This window comes from Bos javanicus, chromosome 7, assembly GCF_032452875.1.
Source record: "Bos javanicus breed banteng chromosome 7, ARS-OSU_banteng_1.0, whole genome shotgun sequence".
Taxonomy (NCBI): Eukaryota; Metazoa; Chordata; class Mammalia; order Artiodactyla; family Bovidae; genus Bos; species Bos javanicus.
This window is the reverse complement of record NC_083874.1, coordinates 18958644-18981927: the sequence shown is the minus strand read 5'-3', so window position 1 is coordinate 18981927 and position 23284 is coordinate 18958644. Positions and strand designations below refer to the sequence as shown.

The following is a 23284-nucleotide window of genomic DNA, read 5'->3' as shown; positions in this document are numbered from 1 at the left end:
ATGGCCAGGCCAGCACAGGACGCCGAGCCCTTGAGAGCATGTCGTAAATAGAATGAGCACAGTCTCGCCATCACCAACATGGTTGACAGTAGGCGGACCCTTCCCCACTGTGTGCTCCATCTATAAAGCTCAATACCAAGGGCTTCCCTGGCAGTCCAGTAGTCAAGATTTCACACTCCCAATGCAGGGTGCCTGAGTTCGACCCCCGGCAGGGGAACTAAGACCCCACATGCCACATGGCACAACCTAAAAAAATAATTTAAATGAAATAAAATACAGCACAAGACCAAAAAGGTTTGTACGTGAAGTGTACGGAATGGCCCTGGGCCAAAGTGGGTGGAGAATTTGGTTGCTGTGTTTTCTCTGTAAGCAAATATTAGCACAGCAGTGGGAACACGGCCAGTCCCAGAAATGGATAGAAATTTTGGAAACCCCAAATTGGCAACCTTGAATTCCTCAAAGCCAGGACAAGTTCCCTGAGTCTACTGTAATAAATGGCCACAAACACAGCGGCTGGAAACCGCCCACGTTATCATCTGACAGTTCTAGAGGTCAGAAGTCTGGAGTCTTTTATATATATATAATTTATATGTATATGTGTGTGTGTGTGTGTGTGTTAGTTGCTCAGTTGTGTCTGACTCTTTACGACCCCAGGGACTGTAGTCTGCCAGGCTCCTCTGTCCATGAGATTCTTCAGGCAAGAACACTGGAGAGGGTTGCCGTTCCATTCTCCAGGGGATCTTCCAGACCTAGGGATCAAACCTGTGTCCCCTGCATTGGCAGGTGGATTCTTTACCACCTGACCCACCAGGGAAGCCTGATAATAACGGTATCATTCTCTAAAAACATACTGATACGTCTCCAGTCAATAATGTTCAGGTGAAAAAAGACATATTAATATGTCTGGTAAGTAATGTGTTAATTGAATCCCATTTGTAAAGTCTCCTTTGCCATGTGAGAAATCAGGTCATCAGCATCTTTCGGGGGTCACAAAGTTCCCCGACACGCCTGGGAAGGCCCAGTACAGGAAAAGCGGTGGGCTTCTCCCTTCCTCTGGCTGCCTGGGACGTGACAACGGGGGCAAGACTCTGGCAGGTGAGTGGGGGGAAGATGAAAGACCCCCACAGCCCAAGAAGGCCATACAGAGACTCCAGAGTTGTTCAGCTGCTGAAAAATAAAAAAACCACACACACACATATACACATATATATGAGGCCTGGACTTTGCAGGTAAAATTTATTAAGGCAACACTGAAGCCTCCCGCACCCAGGGCTCGCTGGGCAGGCCTGAGCCCCCTCCTGCTCCAGACTGAGTGTCAGCTGCCCTTGCCCCACCTCACCCACAAGAGGCTCACCTCCCAGAGGTCCAAGTCCACTAGCTTCAGGCTGATATCCAGGGGCCTCAATGTAGAAAAAGGGTGTGGGATGTAAGAACTATATTCCTGGTTTTTAAGGAAGAAAAAAAACTTGGAACCCTCTAGAAAAAAAAATTTTTTTTCCCTAGAACTCTTGTCCTAATGACGGATGTGATGCTCAGGACACGCTTCCTCCAAGCATGGAGAGGATGAGGGACAGGTCAGATTTGAGAACCTCAGCTTCCTGAGGTGCGTTCCCAGTGAGGGGTCCCCTGTCACTCGCCAGCCCCTCGGAGAAGGCCAGAGCCCTCTGAGCCCTCCTCCAGCCTCTCCTATTTCTTCTTTTCTGGGGCTTTCTCGACGATTCCGGGGGCGAAGGGGCCCACCAGCCACATGATGGGTGTGTTCTGGGCCACATACTCCACCAAGTGGTCCAGGGCCTCTCGGGCCCTGGCCACCTGCTCGCGGCTCCGTGTCAGGACGCTGCTGGAGAGATCCTGGAAGGAGTGGATGCCAGAGAAGGTGGCTTGGAGGTCCTCTACCTGCTGGCGAGCCTGTAGCGCCTGGTCCTTGATGTGGGCAGGCAGACCCTGGAGGCCGGAGCCCAGCGAGGCACAGGTGGTCTGGAGCTGCTGGGTGATGTCACGGAACATGGCGAGCGTCTGAGACTCGACCTGCTGAGAAGGGGCAGGTGGGGGCATGACATCACCCTTTGCTTTGGGGGTAATAGGACTCAAGGGGCTTCCCAGGTGGCTCAGCGGTAAGGATTCCACCTGTCAATGCAGGAGATGTGGGTTCGATCCCTGGTTCGGGAAGATCCCCTGGAGAAGGAAATGGCAACCCACTGCAGTATTCTTGCCTGAGAAAATCCCATGGACAGAGGAGCCTGGAAGGCTAGAGTCCACAGGGTGACAAAGGGTGACAAAGAGTCAGACACGACTTTTGACACGACTGAACCACAACAACAGGCCCCAAAGACCAGGAAAGAGGAAATGGGGGTATTCCACCCGCCTTGGGGAAAGCCTTTCCCCAGGGCATGGAGGCTCAGAATACCAGTGCTTCGAGTTTCAAACCGTGCCAGATAATTGCCAGTCAAATTGAAAAACAGGCACAGAGATATTTTCAAAGAAGATACGCAGAACAATAAGCACATGAAAAGATGTTCAACCTCATCAGACATCAGGGAAGTGTGGCTCAAACCCACGATGAGACACACGTCACCCACACTAGGATGATTTGGGTAAAAGACAGACATGGGGGCTTCCCTGGTGGTCCAGTGGTTAAGAATCTGCCTGCTAAAGCAGGGGACACAGGTTCGATCCCTGGTCTGGGAAGGTTCCCACGTGCCTCGGGGCAACCAAGCCCGTGCACCCCGGAGCCTGTGCTCTGCAACAAAAGAAGCCACCTCAGAAAGAGCCCTGTGCACCAAGAGAAAGAATAGCTCCCACTTGCTGCAACTAGGGAAAGTCTGTGCAACAACAAACACCCAGCACAGCCAAAAGACAAAAAAAAAACTGTTTAAAAAAAAGACATATATGGGACTTCCCTGGTGGTCCAGTGGTTAAGGCTCTATGCTCCCAATGCATGGGGTCCCTGTTCCATTCCTGGTCAGGGAACTAGATCCTGAATGTTGCAACTCAAGGTCCTGAGTGCCACAACAAAGGCCTGGAACAGCCAAATAAATTTGAAAAAAAAAAAAGATCGAACAGGCACTGGTGAGGATGGGAAGAAATTGGAACCCTCATATACTGGAGCGCAGCAGTCACTCTGGGAGACGTTCTGACAGTTCCTCAAAATGGTAAGCTGTAAGCCTAAGTGCGCACTTGACTCAGCAATTCCACCCCCTAGACTTCCGCCCGAGAGAAAAGAAAACGCATGTCTGTGCCAAGACTGGTACACAAATGCTCAAAGGGGTGTTATTCACAGCCGCCGAAAGCGGAAACAACCCAAATGCCCATCTGCTGGCAAACGGGGACACAAAATGTGGTTCATTCGCACACCGCCACGTTCTTGCGCCATATGAAGGGGTGCAGCCCTGACACTTGCTGCCACGTGGATGGACCTTGAAGCCAGACACAGATGGCCACATGGTGTATGATTCTATTGATAAGAAACATCCATAGGGACAAAGTACATTTGCAGTTTCCAGGGCATGGAGGAAGATAGAAATGGGCTGTTATGATACTAGGGAGACAGTCTCCTCTTGGGGTGATGGGAATGCTCTGAATTATTAACACAGGTGATAGTCACACAACCCATGAATATACTAAAAACCAATAAATTGTACACTTTAAATGGGTCAGTTGTACAGTATGCGAATTATATCTCAAAACTTCTTTAATTCTGGTCTCACCATACAGTATGTGGGATCTTAGTTCCCTGAACCAGGGATTGAACCAGGGCCACAGCAGTGAAAGTCCTGAGTCCTTAACACACTGGACCACCAGGGAATTCCCTCAAAACTCTTTTAAAGTACAAGATACTGAATTTTACACCTCAATAAATTCGTTTTTAAAAAAGTGTTTTGTTTTTTTTTTTTTTAAATGAGAAGGTCTGGAAGAACTTTTGAGGCCGAAGCTGTAAGCAGTGGGGGAGACCATGGTTGAGATAAGAGTCCTCGAAAATTCCTGAGTCTGGGGAGGAAATCAAAGCAGGTAGGGACCCTAGACTGTCCTGAGCCTGGTCAGCTGAGGACTCTGGCTTTGAACCTGGCCAGGAGGTGCTGCCAGGATCAATATCTATTTTCTCTTCAGCAGTTGGGGGGTTGGGGAAGATGGTTTTAAGTGGTTAGGGTCTGAATGCGCAACAGTTTTACAGAGATACTCACAATATCTTTAGAAATATCATTTTTTAAACACTGTGTGCCTTATGTGTCAATGTGTGTGTGTGTATGTAAAATAACTCTTATACCAGGAAACTCATGCTTTTAAGTGAAAAATTCAGTGATTTTTTTTTTTATAGTACATTCACCAGGTAGCGCAACCAGCCCTTCTATCTAATTTCAGAACATTCCATCAGCCCAAAAGAAACTCCAAAAAAAAAAGGGGGGGATTCCTTAGCGGTCCAATGGTTAGGACTCTGAGCTGTCACTGCCAGGGGCACAGGTTTGATCCCTGGTCAGGGAACTAAGATCTCATAAGCCTCCTGGCTTAACCAAAAAATAAAAAAATAAAAACACAGAAAGAAAAAGAAACTCCATCCCTACTTACCCCTCTCCCAGCTCCCAACAACCACTCATCCACTCTCTGTGTCAACAGATCGGCCTGTGCTGGACGTTTCCCATCAATGAAGCCCCACCCTGTGTGTCCTTCTGTGTCTGCATCTCTCAGCATCGTGTTCTCAGGGTGCGCCCACATAGTAGTGAGTGTCAGGCTCCCCTCCTTTCGCAGCCGAGTGATGCTCCCGTGTGTGGAAGGACCACATGTTGTGATGCGTCACCTGCTGGTGGACATCTGGGTTGTTCCCCTTTGTGAATGTTGTGACTCAAACACTGCTATAAACACGTATGTGCATTTCACCTCAATGACCCTGCAGATGGTCCTGCACCCCATTCACAGATGGGGAAATTGAGGCCCAGCGAGGTTAGGCTGAGAACCTACAGTGCTAGGATATCAAAAGAGTCCCTAACACAGAGAGGCTATGGTTCAGAATGAGGCACGAGGATTGTTTAAGGCAGCAACTCAGTGAAAGCATGGATGAGTGACACCTGCTGCTGCTGCTGAGTCGCTTCAGTCGTGTCCGACTCTGTGCGACCCCATAGACAGCAGCCCACCAGGCTCCCCCGTCCCTGGGATTCTCCAGGCAAGAACACTGGAGTGGGGTGCCATCGCCTTCTCCGTGAGTGACAGCACAGGTGGCAAAGTCAGGGCTCATTCAAGAGACCAGCGCTTGCCATAGACTGGAGGGGCCAGAGCGTGTTAGTGAGGAGCTGTCGTGAGGAGCCTGGCGGGTAAATATGAAGGATGTCATGGGACCCTGGGATGGGGGAGAGGAGTCAGTCACTCGGTCGTGTCTGACTCTGTGACCCTATGGACTGTAGTCGGCCAAGCGCCTCTGTTCATGGGATTTTCCAGGCAAAAATACTGGAGTGGATTGCCATTTCCTCTTCCTGGGGATCTTCCCGACCCAGGGATTGAACCGGCGTCTCCTGCACCTCCTGCATTGGCAGGTAGATTCTTTTATCACTGAGTCACCTGGGAAGCCTGAGGAGTCAGGACTCAAGAAAATGGAGCATGGCTTAGAATTCAGCAGGTAGAGACCCATCCCAATCAAGTGCCCTGTGGTTCAGAAGCAATATGCGCACCCAAGAGTAGAAATCCAGGCAGGCATCCTGGAGGAGTTGTCATGAGGTCCTGAAGGCAGTTAATGGGAAGAGAGGCTGGGGAAAGCGTGTGGAGAGGCGAGCCAGGGCCCCAAGCACCCAGTGCCACCCCCGGTGGGTACCTCTGGCTTGGCCGCGTTCTCCTCCGGGCCCTGCAGCCGCTTCTGGTTCCAGCCAAGCCACATCTGGTGTAGTTTCTCCTGACCCTCCACCAGCTTCTGATCGACGCCCTGCTTGATGGTTTCCATCTGGGGCAGAGGGAGATAGATGGTGGCTGCCTCAGGGCTTGAATGAAGCTGGCAGAGCCCCTGGGGGTCCACAGGAATGCTGGAAGAGGCAAGAATCCACAGGGAACCCAGGGGGTTGGAGCCCTGAACCCTAGGACCTTAGGCTATGACTTCATTTGAAGACAGGTCTTCAAAGAAGTGATTAAGCTAAAATGAGATCATTAGGGTGGACCTAAAAGATGCTTGCTCCTTGGAAGAAAGGCTATGACAAATCTAAACAGCATATTAAAAAGCAGAGACATCTCTTTGCCAACAAAGGTCTATATAGTCAAAGCTATGGTTTTTCCAGTAGTCATGTATAGATGTGAGAGTTGGACCATAAAAAAGGCTGAGTGCTGAAGAACTGATGCCTTCGAAATGTGTTGCAGAAGACTCTTGAGAGTCCCTTGGGCTGCAAGGAGATCAAACCAGTCAATCTTAAACAAAATCAACCCTGAATATTCATTGGAAGGACTGATGCTGATGCTGAAGCTCCAATACTTTGGCCACCTGATTGAAGAGCCGACTCAATGGAAAAGACCTCGACGCTGGGAAAGGTTGAGGTCACAGAACATGAGATGGTTGCATAGCATCATCGACTCAATGGACATGAATCTGAGCAAACACTGGGAGATAGTGAAGGACAGGGAAGCCTGGTATGCTAGAGTCCATGGGGTTACAAAGAGTCGGACATGACTTAGCAACTGAACGACGACAACGTTTTTGTATGACTGGTGTCCTTAAATGAAAAGGGGCTGTCAGGTGGACTTCCCTGGTGGCGCAGTGATTAAGACTCTGAGGCTCCACTGCGGCGCGCACAGGTTCAATTGCTGGTCGGGGAGGGAACTAAGCTTCTGTATGACGCACAGCGTGGCCAAAAAGAAAATAAACGAATGAAATGTTTTTAAAAGGGGGATGTTAGGACACAGACCCATGGTGGGATGACCAGGTGAGGACACAGGGAGAAGACAGCATCCACACACCAAGGAGCGAGGCCTCAGAAAGAACCAACCCTGCTGACATCTGGATCTTGAACTCTCAGCCCCTAGAACTGTGAGGCAATGAATGTGTGTTGTTTAAGCTGCCCAGTTTGGGGTACTTGTTACAGCAGCCCCAGCAAACTCAACCAGGACTGCAACCGCATGAGCCGGCCCAAGCAGATATGCAGAATGGGGAGGAGTAAACCAGCAGGCTTGGGGCGGGCTCACTGGTGCATATGCTGCTTACCACTGCCCTCGCCACCAAACCGTCTCACCATGGACCTCACCAGGATAAGCGTCTGTGACAGCTGGTGCAGGGCCTCCTGTGCCCTCTGCCTGGTGTTCTGCAGTTTGCCCAGAGAGTGTTTGTAGGCCCGCTGGCGCAGCCTCTCCGACAGGGAGCCCAGACGCACGAAGTAGCTCTGCTCCTGGCGCTGCTGGGCCACCGAGGCGATGTCGAAGCCCTCAAGGGATGTGGCGAGGCGGGCTGCGGTGGGGAGGCAGGAGAAGCGTGGTGAAGGCAGAGTTTATGCCCCGGTCTGCAAGTGTAAAAGGATCTCCCTGCCTTGGCTTTTACCTCATCTGTGAAATGGGTAGGATGGGGGCCAAATATCCTGGGATTAAGAGGCCTTAGACTAATGTGAGGGTCTGAAAACTACGACCCTTGGACTGTATCTGTCCTGCCTCCAGTTTTATATGATCCAACCCGTGAATACAATTGTTCATGTTCGTTATACGCTGTCTACAGCAGCTTTCAAACTATAGTGGCAGAGTATGTGGCCTCTTAGCCTGCAGAGATTAAAATATTGTCTGGGAATTCCTGGTTGGTCCAGTGGCTAAGACTCTGCGCCCAGTGCAGGGGGCCTGGATTCGATCCCTGGTCAGGGAACTAGATCCAACACCTTGCAACCAAGAGTTTGCATGCCTCAACTAAAGATCTCGTGTGCTGCAACTAAGACCCGGTACAACCAAATAAATATTTTAAAAAATACGTTCATTATCTGATCCTTTACAAAAAGAGTTGGCCAATGCTGCCTGTACAGGTCCTAGCATATATTAATAGTGGTCAATCTTTTACAAGGTTCTAGGCACTCTGCATGCTTTCTGTTTTGTCTTTTTTTTTCTGGCCATGCTGTGTGGCATTCGGGAATCTTAGTTCCCCGACCAGGAATCAAACCCGTGCCCCCTACACTGGGAGCCCGGATTATTAACTACTGGACCACCAGGCAAATTCCTCACATGTATTCTTATTAAATCTTAACAGTTCTAAAAAAAAAAATCTTAACACTTCTAATAGGGAAGCGCCGTCATCCCATTTTTACAGGTGGGGAAACTGGGGCTCAGAGAGATTAATTGACTTGCCGAAGGTCACACAGCTGGGGCTCCACAAGTCAAGATCTGACGCCAGGCCCCATGTTCTTAACCACGATACTTGACTCTCCATGAGAAGTCTGAGCCACAAGAGAACCATCTTCACAGCAGTTAAGGAAAAGTTAGGACTGTCTAGTCCAGAAAATACTCGTAAAGTTACAAGGTAACAGGATGGAAATCCATCTGTTTTGATAGTTTGATCCTATCTTATTCTGCTCCCTGTAGACTTTAATATAGTAGCTCTTAAAGTTTGAGTTTTGTAAGTAACCTTATCTGGATTTGAAATGCCCTATAGCAGGGTCTGCAAATACAGCCCCTGGGCTGAATGCCACCTACTTTCGTCAACAAAATTTTTTTGACGTGTAGTCACACCCCTTCATTTACCTACTGACTACACTTCTGTGCTACAATGGCAGAGTTGCATAGTTGGAACAGAGGGTGGATGGCCCCAAAAGCCCAAATCATTTACCACCTGGCCTGTCAAGAAAATGTGGTCCCCTGAAAAAAAGTTATACTTAAAAAAAAAAAGGAACCCCCTGGTGGTCCAGTGGTCCAGACTCCAAGCTCCCAATGCAGGGAGCCCAGGTTCAGTCCCTGGTCAGGGAACTGGATCCCACATACCACAACCGAGAGTTCACCCGCTGCAACTAAAGATCCTGCCTGCCACGACAAAAACTGAAGGTGTGTTCTGCATTCTGCAACTAAGACCCAGAGCAGCCGAATAAAATAAATAAACAAATCATTTTTGAAAAAGTAAATAAAAGTAAAAACTAAATGAGAAAGACAACTAACAAGGACCTACTCTATAGCAAAGGGAACTATACTCAATATCCTGTAATATATTCTTTTCCTCTAATGGAAAAGAATCTAAAAAAGAATATATTCATATACGTATGTAAAATGGAATTACTTTGCTGTATACTTGAAACTACCACAACATTGTAAATCAACTATATTTCAATAAAATTTTTTAAACTTCCCAAAAAAGGATTATACAATGTATAAAACAAATGACTGAACAAAAGTACTAACACCCGGGACATTTAAAAGCAACAAAAGCAAAAGTCAGCATCTTGGGAAAAACAAACCTGCCCCATTCTCCTGACCAAAGGCAAGTCTGCAAAGACCAAATCCAAACCAACAACATTCTGAACCCAGGCTACTGGTCACAGCTTCTCCATGGCCCTCTGGGAACCCTGCAGCTCTGCCCTCGGAAGTGAAAGCAGCTTCGTTATTTAGGCCAAGGCTGTCTGACAACTGACTCATTGGAAAAGACCAATGAGAAATGACTCATTGGAAAAGACCTGATGTGGGGAAAGATTGAGGGCAGGCGAAGGGGACAACAGAGGATGAGATGGTTGGATAGTATCACCAACTTGATGGACATGAGTTTGAGCAAGCTCTAGGAGTTGGCGACAGACAGGGAAGCCTGGTGTGCTGCAGGCCACGGGGTCACAGAGGGTCAGACATGACTGAGCAACTGAACTGAACTGAACTGTCTGGTAGAGTCCAGGCATGTGGGAGCAAGCCGGCAGGGCCCCTGGAGGGGGCAGGTGCCCTTGGCAAAGGGGAGACCCAGGAGATGGGGGGAGCAGGGCTGTTCTGGCAGAAGCCCATGAGTAGCGTCCCAGCTATAACATGGCACCTTAACTCACAGACCCCCCCAGCACCTGAAGCCCCTCTCGGCACAATGATTTCATCCTTAGTTGCTGTTGTTTACTCACTAAGTCGTGTCCGACTCCTTGTAATCCCCTGGACTGTAGCCTGCCAGGTTCCTTTGTCCATGGGATTCCCCAGGCCAGATTAGTGGAGCTGGTTGCCGTTCCTTCCTCCAAGGGATCTTCCCCACCCACGGATCCAACCCACGTCTCCTGCATTGGCAGGCGAACTCTTTACCACTGAGCCACCAGGGAAGCTGTTCATCCTTGGCAGATGGACACGAAAGAAAATCAAAGCTGGTCAGATAGATCTGTTCTCTGAAGTGGCTCCCAGGCCTGGCTCACAACCTGCCTCTCTGCAAACTCTGCATCTTCCCCTGCCTTCTGCTGACCAAGACTCACAGCTGCATCTTACTCTGTCTGAGCACTAGGAGGGGCCAGCAGGCACTGCACTTGGTGTGCAAGATGGACGACATCAGCCGGATCCCTTCCTTCAAGAGATGCAGGGTAAAGTTTTGAAAACTCAAAGGCCAAGTGACATGAGACCCTCAACCCAGGAGCTGCAGGGCCTGAGATCATTGGCCCTGCTCCCCCTGGATGGAGCGTGGTGTCTGGGTACACGTGGCCCTCGGGGACCCTTGTTGCCATGGGCACTAGTGTGTGCAATACTGGTACGGCTGGAAGTTCCCATCACGGTGTGCAAAGGATGGCTGTGCCTCGAACGCAGGGCCAAGGCCAACTCCACGAGCCATAGGTATATGAAACCACGAGTAGGACTGGCCGCTTTGTCTCACCTCTTTCACCCCGGGTCTATTCCTGCCACCATCTGGTCCAGCCCCATCACAGCTCACCTAGACCAGCAGGGTCACCTGAACCTGTCTCCTTCGCTTCCCACCCCCGGTGTCTTTCCCACAGTAGCCACCAGAGGGCGCCTGTGAACACTGAGTCAGGCCCCGCCCCCTCTGCTCACAGTCTTCCAGGGTTCCCATCTCCCTAGGGGTAAAAGACCAAGTCCTCCCATGGCTCACAAGGCCCTTCACAATCTGCTCCAGTACCCTTGCTGCCCTTCCCTCTTCCCTCTCTCTCCCAGGCTCACTCTGCTCCAGCCACACATGCCGCCTCCCTGCTCCTCCCACACACATCAGGCACCACGCTGTCCCCTGGTCTCTCTGCTCAGACATCAGCACAGCTTCATATACCTCAGGGCAAGGTCACCTCCTCAGAAACATCTCCTTTAATCTCATTGCTATACCCTTAAGGTTCCATGAGGGCAGAACTTTGTTCACTGACATATCCCTAGAACCTGGAAGCAGGTTTGGCATATAACCGGTGCTCAGGGTTTGAACAGATAGATGCCTGGGTATGGGTGGAATGATAGAGAAGAGTTTCAGTGATTTTATTCGGGGACTTGAGCACCTGCTGGGCACCAGACAGGGGACACAGCTTCTGCTTTGTGGAATTGATGACTAGAGAAAAATTAGAGCCAAGAAGGGGGAGGTTTCAGGACACAATATGAACAAGGAATGGTGTGATTTTAGAGGTCTTATGAGGGGTGCGGGGGGTGTGTGGCATGTGAGCACAAAGCTGGAGGTGGAAGGGAACGAGCCATCTAGGTGTCATGTAAGGGTTCCTGGTAGAAGAAAAGGCCAGTGCAAAGGCCCTGGTGTGGGAACATGGTCAAGGATGGGCAAGGAGGCCAGTGAGCCTGGAGCAGAATGAATGAGGGCAGGTGGGTAAGTACAAGGGAGCTTCCAGGAGGATTGAGGCTGTTACCCACAGGGAGATGGGAGCCCTGGAGGGCTGCGGGGAGAGGAGGGGCCTGACTTGAGTGCTCACAGGCGCCCTCTGGAGGCTGCTTCAGGGAGGACAGATACCATGCACCAGGGCAGAGGAACCAAGCTGACTGAGGTGGGCTAAGACAGATGGGGAGAAGCGGCAGGGACCAGATGACAGCCTGTGAGGGACAGACTCCAGGTGGCTGGGAGGGACCCATATCAGATGGTCTGGGGAGGGGCCCCAGAGTCAAGGCCTGCACTCACCGAGCTCAGTGTCCGTCATGGGCAGGTGGTTGTCCACCCACTCCTCCGACTTGCCCAGCACTGTGTCCACCCCGCTCAGCACCATCTGGCCGACACGGGAGCCCACAACTGAGTGGACACCGCTGGTCACCATGGACTTGGTCAAGTCTACGCCGCTCTGCACAGCACCCCGGGTGACGTCCACTGCCTCGGTGACTCGGGAGGCCACAGTGTCCTTGGCACTGGACACCGTGCTGGACACAGCCTGTCGGGCCCCTGACACCTTGGACGACACAAGCTCCTTGGTGTCTGCCAGGACCTACAAGAAGGACCAGCGTCAGCATCTCCATCCTCCCTTTGTACCTGGGTGCCCCGACCCCTGTGCCCCAACCTCTACAAGGGGTGGGCTGAAGGGAGGAGCTCCAGCTCCCGGGTGACCCTGAAGGGTGAGAGCAGTTAAGATCACATGCTCTGGGGCTGGATGGCCCAGTTAGAGTCCTTGGCTTGATATATCCTAGCTGTGTATCCTCAGGCAAATCACTCGACCTCTCTGGGCCTCCACTTCTTCCCATGGTGTTATGGGCTAAAGGGTACTGAAGCCCCCAGGACTTCAAAATGTGACCGTATTTAGTGATGAGAACTTTAAGGTAGTAATTAAGGTAAAATGAGGCCATTATAGTGGATCCTAATCCAGTCTGTCTACATGCCTTGGGGCCAGAAAACCAAATCATAAAATAGAAGCAATACTAACAAATTCAATAAAAACTTTAAAGATGGTCCACATCAAAAAATCCAAAGAAAGTAGATTAAATAAAAATAACATTTTAAATAATTAAAATTAGTAACTGAGTTCCTCAGTCATACTGGCCACCTTCTAAGGGCCCAACACCCACATATGGTTGTTGGTTTCCACACTGGATGGTGCCGAGAAAGAACATGTGCCGAGGAAGTTCAGAGACCGGGCAGCCTGGTCCAGAGAAGGAACGGCACGTGCAAAGGTCCTGAGGCAGCTCTGAGATGGGTGTGTTCACTGTCTCTGCTTTCCCCTGCCTCCCCAAGATGAAAGTTCCACGAAGGCAAGGGCTCTGTATCCATCACCCTGTCCCGTACATGTGGGCACTAATGTGACTGAACTGGAGGACGGAGGCCAGCACGGACAGAATGGAGCAACTGAGGTGGGCGTAGAGGGTCGGGAGGCGGTGGAGTCAGATCAGGTGGGACCACCAGAAACACTCTGGCTTTTTCTCTAGGCAAGGTGGAAGACCCTAGGGGGCTTTGGGCATATCTGGCTGGTGTTCAGAATGTTCCTCCAGCTGCTCAATGGAGAGAGGGTGGGAGAATAAATGCGGTCACATTTGTCTGCTATGGGTTAAGCTAAGACCACAGACCCCATACCCAGCTAGGCCCCCAGTCTTAGTGGAGCATCCTCCCCACCCCACCCCTCATGGAGGGGGTTAGTCACCTTCTCCGGCGGCTGCTGCAGGATGGGCAGATTCTCCTCCAGTTTGTCCAGCCCCCTGTGGGCGTATTCACTGGCCGAGGTGACTGTGGGGGTGGGCGTGGGGTGGGGGCAATAGACAGCTGATGGTTACTGCGCACGTACATCCCTCAGGGGCTCTGGGAGGGTCCACAGACACCACCCCGCCTCCCCCACCCGGAAATAGGCCAGAGTGGACGGTCCATGGGCTCCCATGCTTCACTCACGCTGGGGTTCCAGCTTAGACAGGATGGGCTGGGCCCCACTGACCGCAGCAGCCGTGAGGGTCTTCACCCCCTTCTCGGCCGCGTCGCAGACAGTCTTGACGTGGGGGTAGCTCTCCTTGGTGGACGTGTAGGCGGCGGTCACCATGTTGCAGGTGGAGCTGATGAGGGGCATGCCGGCCACGCGGTCCACCACACTGGGCTATGGGCAGGGAGGCTCAGGCCGGGGACGTGGCTTGCCTCCCCTCCCTCTGCACTCACTCGGTTGCACAAGCCAGGCACTCCCTGGTTCCGCCAGGCGCTTCCTCTATCTTGGCCCGGCACCCCACTTGTCTGAACATGACCTTGACACCCATGGTGTGCCAGGCAGTGACGAGACATGAGAATCCACTGTCCTGGAGCTCAGGTCTAAAACTGATGTCAGTGAACTATGCCCCCCGTCCTACCCCCAGGGCCAGCCCACTACTTGCTTTTCCTTTTGCCTTTTTTTTCCTAACAGCATTATTGAAATCTGGTTCATACGTCATAGAATTTCACCATTTTGAAATGCACGATTCAGAGGGTTTTAGTGCATTTGTTCACAAGGCTGTGTAACTCTCACTGTCTTAATTTCAGAACGTATTGATCGCTCTCAAAAGAAACTTGTTGTCATTGACTGCCACACCCTTGCCTACCAGCCCCTGGGAACCATGAATCCACTTTCTGTCTCTGTGGATTGCTGCCTGTTCAGGACACCTCACAAAAAAATGGAATCACACGTGGCCTTTTGTGTCCGGCCTCTTACACTCAGTGTCATTGTCAAAGTTCCTCCATGTAGTAGCGTGTGCTGGTGCTTCACTCCTTTTTTTAAAAATTGTGGTCAAATACACATAAAACTTACCATTTAAATAATTACGTGCACAGCTCAGTGGCATTAAGTACACATACATTGTTGTGCAACCGTTGCCAGCATCTGTTTCCAGATTCTCAGCTTCTTAAACTGAAACTCTGTTCCCTTTAAACACTGACTCCCCTCTCTTAGCCCCTGGCCCCACCACCTACGTGTCTCTATGGATTTGACTCCTCTAAGGAGCTCTTGTGAGTGGGATCAGACAGTATCTGTCCTTCTGTGCCTGGTTTCCCTCACTGAACATACTTTCAAGTTTTGTCCACACTGCACTGCATGTCAGTGCCTCATTGTTTCATGGTATGATATTCCATGCTACCTGGTTTTTGTAAATAAAGTTTTATTGGCACATGGCTATTCCCATTCATTTACGTATTGAATGTAGCCATTCTTAACCTACAAGAGCAGAACTGAGTAGTCAGACAGGCCTTGTGAGCCTCAGTTTCCTGACCCATAAAATGAGAAGTCATTTCTGTCCTAAAGGAATTGTAAAGGTGACCCGTGAGAAGACGCATACAGAAGACTTAAGTCTCATAGGTTCTACCTGTAGAATCTGTGCAATCGCCAGTCCCAGGATTGGGAGTACTATTCCAATTTTACAGACAGGTAAACTGAGGCAAGAAGAAGCTAAGTAAGTCATCCGAGGCCACAAAATGAGCCAATGGCAAAGCTGGAGCTTGGACTCAGGCAGTCCTCCTTCAGCGTTTGCCCAGGAGGTCTCTTCAGAAGTTAATCACAAAGTTACCACAAAATCCAGCAATGCTGCTCCTATGATTCTAGAGACAGAAAAACACATGTCCACATAAGACTTGTACATGAATGTTCTCACCAGCACTATTCACAATGGCCAAGAAATGGAAAAAAATCCAAATGTCCGTGAATTCGTGAATGGATACAGAAAATGTGGTAGAAAGCGTGTTTTTAAAAATTCATAGCCTCCAAGGACTTCCCTGGTGGCTCAGTGGTAAAAAATTCACCTGCCAGTGCAAGAGGTACAGGTTCCATCCCTGGGCCGGGAAGATCCCACATGCCACGGAGCAACCAAGCCTGTGCGCCACAACTGTATCGCCTGTGCTCGAGCCCGGGAGCCAAAACTATCGAGCCCTGCGTCCTAAAGCCCGTGCTCCACAAGAGAAGCCACCGTGATGAGAAGCCCCCACACTGCAATGAACAGTAGCCCCCGCTCGCCACAGCTAGAGAAAAGCGCCCCCCCTCCACACACACACACACACAACCTTCAAAGGGCTAACAGGCACAAAAGACTCTCCACATCACAAGTCGTTAGGAAAATTCAAGTCAAAACTACAATGAGATACCACCTCATACCCCACACTCACTGTGATGGCTACTATCAAGTGAACAGATACTAATAAGTGATGGTGGGAATGTGGAGAAATTGAAGCCCTTGTGTGCTATTAGCGGGAAAGAAAAATGATGCCGCCCCTACGGACAACATTATGGTGATCCTTAAGTAACTAAAAATGGAATTGCCATATGACCCAGCGGTTCCACTTCTGGGTATATAGACGAAAGCACTGAAAACAGAATCTCAAAGAGACATCTGTATACCCATGGTCAAAGAAGCTTTATTCACAACAGCCAAAATGTGGAAGCAAGCCGAGTGTCCTGTGCTCCGTGCACACAGTGGGATAGGATTCGGCCTTAAAAGGAAATTCTGATACAACACGGGTGAACCTTGAGGACATTATATTTGGTGAAATAAGCGAGACACGGAAGGACAAATACTATATGGTTCCACTTATGTGGTACCTAACGTAGAAGATTCTACTTCTTTTTCGGTTGTGCCTTGTGGCATCTCAACTCCGTGACCAGGGATCCAATCCTCACCCTCTACAGTGGAAGCACAAAGTCCTGAGACCACCAGGGAAGTCCCAGAAGGTTCTACTTTTATAAACATGATTCTACTTATTTTACTTCTACAAGATGTCCACTTGGTAAATCCATCGGCAGGAAGCAGGTTAGTGGTTGTCAGGGGCTGGGGGAGAGGGGAACGGGCGTGACTATTAGTGGGTGTGGGGTTTCGATTTGGGGTGAGGAAAGAGTTCTGGAATAAGACAGTGATGATGGTTGTACACTGTGAATATACTTAATGACACTGACCTGCACACTTCAAAACAGGTAAAATAGTATATTTTTATGTTATGTGTATTTTACCGTATTTTTAAAAAGGAATGAGAAAATTAATAAGGACCTACTATATAGCACAGAGAATTCTACTCAATATTCTGTAATCACCTATGAAAACAGAATCTAAAAAACAGTAGATATACGTATAACTGACTCACCTTGCTGTATAGCAGAAATGAACATTGTATTAATAAATTATATTATTAATTGTATTAATAAATAAAAGTCAACTGATGCTGTTGTTTAGTCCTTAAGTCGTGTCTGATTCTTTTGTGATCCCATGGACTGTAGCCCATCAGGCTCCTCTGTCCATAGCATTCTCCAGGCAAGAATACTGGAGTGGGTTGTCATTTCCTTCTCCAGGGGATCTTCCCAACCTAGGGATCAAACCCTCATCTCTTGCATCCTGCATTGGCAGGAGGGTACTTTACACAGAGCCACCAGGGAAGTCAAAATACTCCAATGAAAATTCATTTTTAAAAAAGTAAGGGGACAGAGCACCAACAGATGCTATCAGTACAACACAGAGAGGGACCTCAAACAGATAACGCTCAGTAAGCGAAGCGAGATACAAAAGGGTATTGTAGCGTGTGTCTCCATTTATATGAAATGTCCAAAACAGGAAAATCAGTAGAGACAGAACCTAGATAAGGGGTTCCCAGGAAAGAGAAATGAGGAGTGACTGCTGGTGGGTACAGGGTCTCTTTTGGGGGGAGATGAAAAATGTCCAGTGTGGTGGTGACGGCTGCATATGGGTAGTTTACTAAAAATCATTGAGTAGTACTCTTCATAAGGGTAAACTTTTTAAAAATGCTTCATCATCTTTTTTTTTTTTTTTTGGCCTTGTTATGCGGCATGTGAGATCTTGGTTCCCCCACCAGGGATTGAACCTATGCCCCCTGCAGTGGGCATGCAGAGTCTTAACCACTGGACTGCCAGGGAAGTCCTCATAAGGATGAATTTTATGGTACATGTGTGCGCATGTGTTAGTTGCTGAGTCGTGTCTGACTCTTTGCGACTCCATGAACTGTAGCCCTTCAGGCTCCTCCGTCCATGGAATTCTCCAGGCAAGAACACTGGAGTGGGCTGCCATTTCCTTCTCCAGTTACGGTATGTGAATGATACCTCTACCCTGGTGGCTAAGATGGTAAAGCGTCTGCCTACAATGCAGGAGACCTGGGTTCAATCCCTGGGTCAGGAAGATCTCTTGGAGAAGTATTCTTGCCTGGAAAACCCCATGGACGGAGGAGCCTGAAGGGCTACAGTTCATGGGGTCGCAAAGAGTCAGACACAACTCAGCGACTTCACTTGCACTTTCTATTTTTAAAAAACTGTTTATTAAAAGGGGCTTTGGGGAACTCCCTGGCAGTTCAGTGGTTAGGACGCCTAGCGTTCACTGCTGAGGGCTCGAGTTCGATCCCTGGTTGGGGAACTAAGATCCCAAGAGTCCTGGCACGGCCAAAAAAAAAAAATGTAGCAGGGGGAATTTTATTTAAACTGGGAAGCAGAAGTGGAATTAGAAACTGACTTTCTTAGGAGGAGGACTCTAAGAGAACCTGCAGAGACAGGAAAGATCTGCCTGGGGGAGCCAGGCAGTTCAAACAGAGCCGCACCCCTGTTCTCCCAAGAGCCCTGGGATCCCCCAGTTCTCCCACCTTCGCCTGTTAATGGGGAACCTGTTAGGGTCTAGAACTCGACCCACTTGGAAGGGTGTCTCTGGATCCCCCTGTGCTGCGAGCAGCCTCCTGCCAAGGCTCGCGTGTGGGAAGGTTCCTCCCACAGATCCCAGGCCTTCCTCACCTGCTGTACCGGTTCCTCTGCCGTCACCTGGGTGCTGGCAGTGGCTTCAGTCTCGTCAGCAGACATTTCTCAGAAGCACGCACTGTGAGCAGAAGGACTAGTCAGGGTACAGCCGGCTCCTCGCTTCCCTCCATGGGCAAGTCCGAGTTCACACCTGCCCTCAGGGCTCCCCCACCCCCCCCCCCCCCCCGTTTCCTAGAACTCTGCCTCTAGATCAATTACATGCACTTGTGAGCCTGTTCAAAATGGTGCTGATTCATCAGGTCAGAAGTCTGCATTTCCAACAAGCTCCCAGCTGCTGCTCAAGCAGCTGGTCTTGGGGCCACAGCTTAAAGGGCGAGGTCTGCGCACAGCCCTCCAAGGGCTCACCTGTATCAGCTGTTTAGTCACTCAGTTGTGTCCGACTCTTCGTGACCCTGTGGACTGTTGCCCACCAGGCTCCTCTGTCCGTGGGATTTCCCAGGCAAGAATACTGGAGTGGGTTGCCATTTCCTTCTCCAGGGGATCTTCCCCACCCAGGGATCAAACCTCTAGTGCTGGCATATGGATTCTTTACTGCTGAGTCACCTGGGAAGCCCCACCTCTATCAATATTATGGTGCAAAACCCCTGGAGTTGCAAGTTGTCAGTTACTACTGGGTTTCAAGACACCTTCCCTTTGACCCAGAAACCTCACTGCGGGGACAGTCCCATACTGGTACTGCCACGTGGACAGAGACGTGTGTACCTGTGTTGCTAAAAAGAAGGGCAATAAAGATAGATAACAATGGTAGCCCAGGGCAGTGGCTGAAGACTGTAAAACTTACACATAATTGACACAGCCCACGTCTGGGAAGATGCCGTGGAAAAGGGAATGGCTAATCTCTCTAGTATTCTTGCCTGGAGAATCCATGGACAGAGGAGCCTGGCGGGCTACAGTCCCTGGGGTCGCAAAAGAGTCAGACACTACTGAGCGACTAACACAACAAGATATTGTTAAGAGACCAAAGGTGTGAGTGGGGCTAAAGTATTTGCTTATAAATCTTTAAAGAGACACAGGAAGAAAGATCGTGTAGCTGGGGCAAGCCTCTGACTTGTGAGCCAAGTAGATAATATTATCTGTTCAAAAAAAAATTAACGTTAAAAGAAAAAAGCTAGAAAGAACATGCCTGGCCCCAGTGCATGTCCCTCATGTCAGTCTCAGGGATGTGGGGAAATCAAAAGAGAGGTTCCCTGGGTGAATCTAATGCACACATTTGCAGGCAAGACAGCAGCAGCCACAGGTGCTCCACTTTCCTGGCCAGGTGGAAAACCTAGAGCCTCGTCAGATTACATTTCAGGAGTCCTAGCCCCACCTATGCTGGGCAAGTGGGCAAGGAGCTGATAACCTCGTAACCGATAACCTCATAACCTGATAACCTCAGTCCTCTTATCTGTAAAATGGGGCTAAACCTTCCTTAAGGCTGGTTCCCCACGTGCTTTTTTTTTTTTTTGGTCATACCACACTGCATATTCCCTGACCAGGGATCAAACCTGTGACCCCCCTGCAGTGGAAACTCCGAGTCTTAACCACTGGACTGCCAGAGGAGTCTCCCCACAATGAATGACCCCCAAGGTCATTCTAGAAGCCTCTGGTGAACCCCTGACCTCAAGTCTGAGCATTTTCTTCCAGATATTGTGTTTGCCATTCCCTAAGTGGAACCCAGGCTTCCCAGAATCTGGGAAGTGGTAAAGACCCTGCCTGCCAAGGCAGGAGACATAAGAGAGGAGGGTTCGAACCCTGGTTTGGGAAGATCCCCTGGAGGAGGAAATGGCAACCCACTCCAGTATTCCTGCATGGAGAATCCCATGGACAGAGGAGCCTGGCAGGCTACAGTCCATGGGGTCACGAAGAGTTGGACGTGACTGAAGTGACTTAGCATGCACATGCAGACACACGAGTGGAACCCAGCAAACCAATGTTTTGAGAGCACCAGTTCTGGTGTCCAAACTGGGTTCTAATCCCGGCTCTGCAACTTGCTAGCTGTGGGAGCTTAGGAAGGCAACACCCCTTCTTGGAGCCTCATTTTCCACATCTATGAAATGGGGGTAACCATTCCTAGCACAGAGTCCCTGCGGATTGGAGGAGAGACTGCACGTGCTCACTCAGCTTGGGACCTGGCACATAGCAGGCGCTCAGTAAACGGATCCATTTCACACCACTCTGTCTGCCACACAGAAACTGGTGAAACCAGCCAGGATTGAGCTTCTGCTTGGTACAAAGGTCCCCCACCCGGGAAGTGGGGCGAGGAAGCGCATCCACCCCTGGTGATCATCACCTGACTCCTGTTCTTCCCCTCCCCTTCCCCTGAGCCTGAGTTCACCTGGACAGCACACAGGTCCTCCTTCCCATCCATTTTGTCCATCCAATCCCTCTGGAACTGGTTTAACCAAGAACGGCCATTGCAGATATCACACCCCCCTCCCCCATAAGAGTCCTTGGGGGTCAGCAACCTGCCTGCAGCAGGCCTCAGCTGTGAGAGCAAGAACTGGCTGAGACTGGAGTCACGCAGCCGTCCAACAGCAGGCAGGATATGCTCAGATCCAACTTCCAGAGTTCTCCAGAGAAGGAACCCAAGCCTCGGCTCCGGTTTTACAAACGTCCCAAGGACTCAGATAAGGGGTAGGCCTTCCCACCGCCACTTTGTGCAATCCCCTGGCCACACCCACCCAGGAAAAGGAGGCGGGATTGGCCCCAGACCCTCCCAGGGTCAGCTGGGGTGCCAGAAGGAGGGCAAGGGAGGGGCCAAGTCCCCAGGCGCCAAAACCATTTGGAGAGGAAGGGGCTTTGCTAGGCAGAGGGACTGCTCCCCTGGTGGGGGTTGGGGGGGAATTTCTACGCGGAATGGGCTGCGGCTTGTCTCCAAAGTGCGTCAGCAATGCAGGAGGATGTGGTTTGGGACGGGGGACTTAGCCCCCCGCCCCATGCTGCCACTTCTAGGGTGTTCTTTCGTGCGCCCCCCCCTCCCCCCGCCAAAGTCCTAGATATTGAGAGAACAAAGTCTGAAAGTCTAAGCCTGTTCCAGAAGTTGAATTTTTCTGGGGAGGGAAGAGTGCTCAGCCCAGGCTGGAGACCCCCTCCCCAGGCCGCGGAGACGAGCAGAGTCCCCAGGAAGGCCCTCCCTGTCCCTACCTCCCTTAGGGCACCCCAGGACTCAGCGGACCCCACCCCCACCTCAATCGGGGCCCTTCGCCTCTCACCGCGATCAGCGGGACGTCAGGGGCGCAGCTGCCACTACTTCAAAGCCAGCTCCAAAACCGTCCTGGGCCGGACCAAGACCAGCGTTTATACTTGGGGGCGGGCGCCCGGGAGTGACGGGTCGGAGGACCAATCTGGTTGGGGGCCGCCTGCCGCCAGGCCACGCCCCTCGCCCGGCTTGGGACGTGGGAGCCACAAGTGAAGTCCAGGAAAGGGCGCCCTCCCGACTGTGCAGCCAGTTGGCCACACCCGTACGACCCCAGGGCCAGCCCGGGAGAGCCCCCTCCCCGTCTGGGACCCTGGGAACTCGGCGATGGGAGATGATCCTAGGGTCCCCTGTCCTTACCCAATCGAGGCTGTGAGAACTGAGAGATCATTGCGTGAGGCCTCCTTTCGTCAGGCGCCACCACTCCATCCCGACCTCCGAACGAGGGTGATGGAGCCGGCCCCATCTAGCATTATGAGCAACTTGCCCTGACCTGTATCGTGCCACTCAATCCTCACAACACTGTGTGCCCGTCTATCACCTCATCTTACAGCTGAGTACGAAGATCATGGCATCCGGTCCCATGACTTCATGGGAAATATATGGGGAAACAGTGGAAACAGTGTCAGACTTTATTTTTGGGGGCTCCAAAATCACTGCAGATGGTGACTGCAGCCATGAAATTAAAAGACGCTTACTCCTTGGAAGAAAAGTTATGACCAACCTAGATAGCATATTGAAAAGCAGAGACATTACTTTGCCAACAAAGGTCCGTCTAGTCAAGGCTATGGTTTTTTCCAGTGGTCATGTATGGATGTGAGAGTTGGACTGTGAAGAAAGCTGAGCGCCGAAGAATTGATGCTTTTCAACTGTAGTGTTGGAGAAGACTCTTGAGAGTCCCTTGGACTGCAAGGAGATCCAACCAATCCATTCTGAAGGAGATCAGCCCCGGGATTTCTTTGGAAGGAATGATGCTAAAGCTGAAACTCCAGTACTTTGGCCACCTCATGCGAAGAGTTGACTCATTGGAAAAGACCCTGATGCTGAGAGGGATTGGGGGCAGGAGGAGAAGGGGACGACAGAGGATGAGATGGCTGGATGGCATCACTGACTCGATGGACGTGAGTCTGAGTGAACTCCGGGAGTTGGTGATGGACAGGGAGGCCTGGGATGCTGCGATTCATGGGGTCGCAAAGAGTTGGACACGACTGAGCGACTGAATTGAACTGAACTGAACTGAAGCCGAGGCCCAGAAAGCAGGAACCAGGGACAGTGCAGGCGCCAACCCTCTCTGATTCCTGGATCAACTCCCTCCTGAAGGTGTGCCATTTGGATTCCCCCACCCTACCACCAGTCCCCCAAATCCTTTATTTTCTTTGCCTATAAACCAAGGTCTCAAACTCAGATGGCCCCAGGGACCAGGCAGAAGGTAAGTGCTTCTGCTTAAAAAAAAAAAAAAGTGACAGCATGCCTTTTCTTCAGGGAGCAGAATTTTAACCCCGAGGGAGATACTCTAAGGTATTCACAGATCCATGGGGATTCCAGACTTAGATAAAGTGTCCTTCCTCTTAAAAAATTT

The 23284-nt window shown here is 50.6% G+C and overlaps 1 protein-coding gene across 6 annotated transcripts; it reads right to left on the bottom strand.

Annotated features, from left to right (window-relative positions):
• Nucleotides 1–1208: 1208 nt before the first annotated feature.
• PLIN3 (perilipin 3) lies at nt 1209–21831 on the bottom strand. 6 transcript variants are annotated; one of them, XM_061422578.1, is made up of 9 exons: nt 21722–21816; nt 19309–19423; nt 18504–18585; nt 13673–13871; nt 13431–13513; nt 11990–12287; nt 7209–7408; nt 5798–5923; nt 1209–2031 (listed from the first exon to the last, which is right to left on the bottom strand). In XM_061422578.1, exons 3-9 carry the CDS (start codon nt 18567–18569, stop codon nt 1687–1689), a joined length of 1317 nt encoding a protein of 438 aa, XP_061278562.1. In that variant the 5' UTR covers nt 18570–18585; nt 19309–19423; nt 21722–21816; the 3' UTR covers nt 1209–1686. The 6 variants fall into 6 exon arrangements, with proteins under 6 accessions (XP_061278562.1, XP_061278560.1, XP_061278564.1 ...); XM_061422576.1 differs by lacking the exon at nt 19309–19423 and having other exon boundaries at nt 21722–21831; XM_061422580.1 differs by lacking the exon at nt 19309–19423 and having other exon boundaries at nt 1209–2028; nt 21722–21831.
• Nucleotides 21832–23284: the final 1453 nt, after the last annotated feature.

Coding starts and splice junctions, on each gene's coding strand:
- PLIN3 (XM_061422576.1), bottom strand. CDS start 18,569: ATGTCTGCTGACGAGACTGAAGCCACTGCCAGCACCCAGGTGACGGCA. Junction 13,514..13,672: donor GTCTAAGCTGGAACCCCAGC/GTGAGTGAAGCA, acceptor CCACCCCCACAG/TCACCTCGGCCAGTGAATAC. Junction 2,032..5,797: donor AGAACGCGGCCAAGCCAGAG/GTACCCACCGGG, acceptor GCCCCTTCTCAG/CAGGTCGAGTCTCAGACGCT.